The sequence below is a fragment of the Mesitornis unicolor genome, unplaced genomic scaffold, assembly GCF_000695765.1.
Source record: "Mesitornis unicolor isolate BGI_N332 unplaced genomic scaffold, ASM69576v1 scaffold31830, whole genome shotgun sequence".
NCBI lineage: Eukaryota > Metazoa > Chordata > Aves > Mesitornithiformes > Mesitornithidae > Mesitornis > Mesitornis unicolor.
Window position 1 is genome coordinate 2,660 of NW_010156769.1, and position 1,339 is coordinate 3,998.

General features: G+C 62.7%; 1 protein-coding gene across 1 annotated transcript; it reads left to right on the plus strand.

The window, feature by feature from the left end:
• Window positions 1–203: 203 nt before the first annotated feature.
• On the plus strand, window positions 204–1,277 carry HIPK4 (homeodomain interacting protein kinase 4; the record flags this gene model as incomplete). Its single annotated transcript, XM_010194384.1, has 1 exon — window positions 204–1,277. A coding segment is annotated over exon 1 (1,074 nt), but the record flags the coding sequence as incomplete, so codon positions are not given.
• Between the last annotated feature and the right edge of the window lie 62 nt (window positions 1,278–1,339).

Below are 1,339 nucleotides of genomic sequence, written 5' to 3' on the forward strand. Positions count from 1 at the left end.
TCTGGAAAGTTCCTCCCCCTGGACCGCAGTCCCTTGTGCAGGAGAGCGGCTGCTCCCGGGGACATTGTCAGCAACAGAAGGTGTCGTCATGACGATGCCAGAACCCGAACGGCTGGGTGCCCGTTTGGGGCAGTTGGGTGTCCCAGGCCTCTGTTAGGTGCTGAGAGGGTGGTCCCAAGCCCCCAGTGAGGACCCGACCCACCATGGGGATGCTGGTGGTGGGCGCCGAGCACTACGACATGGTGGGCACGGTGGGGAAGGGGACATTTGGGGAGGTAACACTGGGCTGGCGGAGGAGCACTGGGGAGACCGTGGCCATCAAGATCCTGAAGAACGAAGGGCACCACAGCCGGGTGGCACAGAACGAGCTGAGGCTGCTGCAGGCTTTGCGGCAGGTGGATGTGGAGGAGTCGCACATTGTCCGCTTCCTCGAGTCCTTCAGCGATGGTGCCTGTACCCACCTGATCTTCGAGATGCTGGAGCAAAACCTCTTTGACTTCCAAAAGCACAACAACTTCTTGCCGCTGCCCGTCCGGCACATCCGTGCCATCGCGGCGCAACTGTTGGAGGTGCTGGCCAAGCTGAAGGAGCTCTCCATCATCCACGCTGACCTGAAGCCAGAGAACATCATGCTGGTGGACCACGCGCGCTGCCCTTTCCGCGTCAAGCTCATCGACTTTGGCTCAGCCAGCATCTTCAGCGAGGTCCGCCACGTCAAGGAGCCCTACATCCAATCCCGCTTCTACCGGGCGCCGGAGGTCTTGCTGGGGCTGCCGTTCTGCAAAAACGTGGACGTCTGGTCGCTGGGCTGCGTGGTGGCCGAGCTCCACTTGGGTTGGCCGCTCTATCCCGGCATCAACGAGTACGACCAGGTCCGCTACATCTGCTCCACCTTGGGGCTACCACGGGGAGAGCTGCTCTGTGCCGCCCGCAAGACCTGGTCCTTCTTCCAACGGGTGCCGCATCCCAGCGGTTCCTGGCAGCTCAAACCACCGGGTGAGGACACGGCGGAGCTGATGGAGAGGAGGAAATACATCTTCTCCTCGCTGGATCAGCTGGCAGCGGTAAACGTCCGCCTAGTGGCTTCTCCCGGCCAGGAGGCGCTGGCCGAGCGCTGCGACCTGCGCGGGATGGTGGAGCTGGTGAAGAGGATGTTCACCTGGGACTCGCAGGAGAGGATCGTCCCCAGTGCCGCCCTCAAGCACCCCTTCATCTCCATGCAGCAGCTGGAAGCCAGCTTCAAGGCCACCCGGTACTACCAGCTCTGTCAGGAGGACGTGAGGGCATCCCACAAGGGCGCCGGGGCAGAGGAGGTCTTCCCTGTCACCAGGGAAGGCGC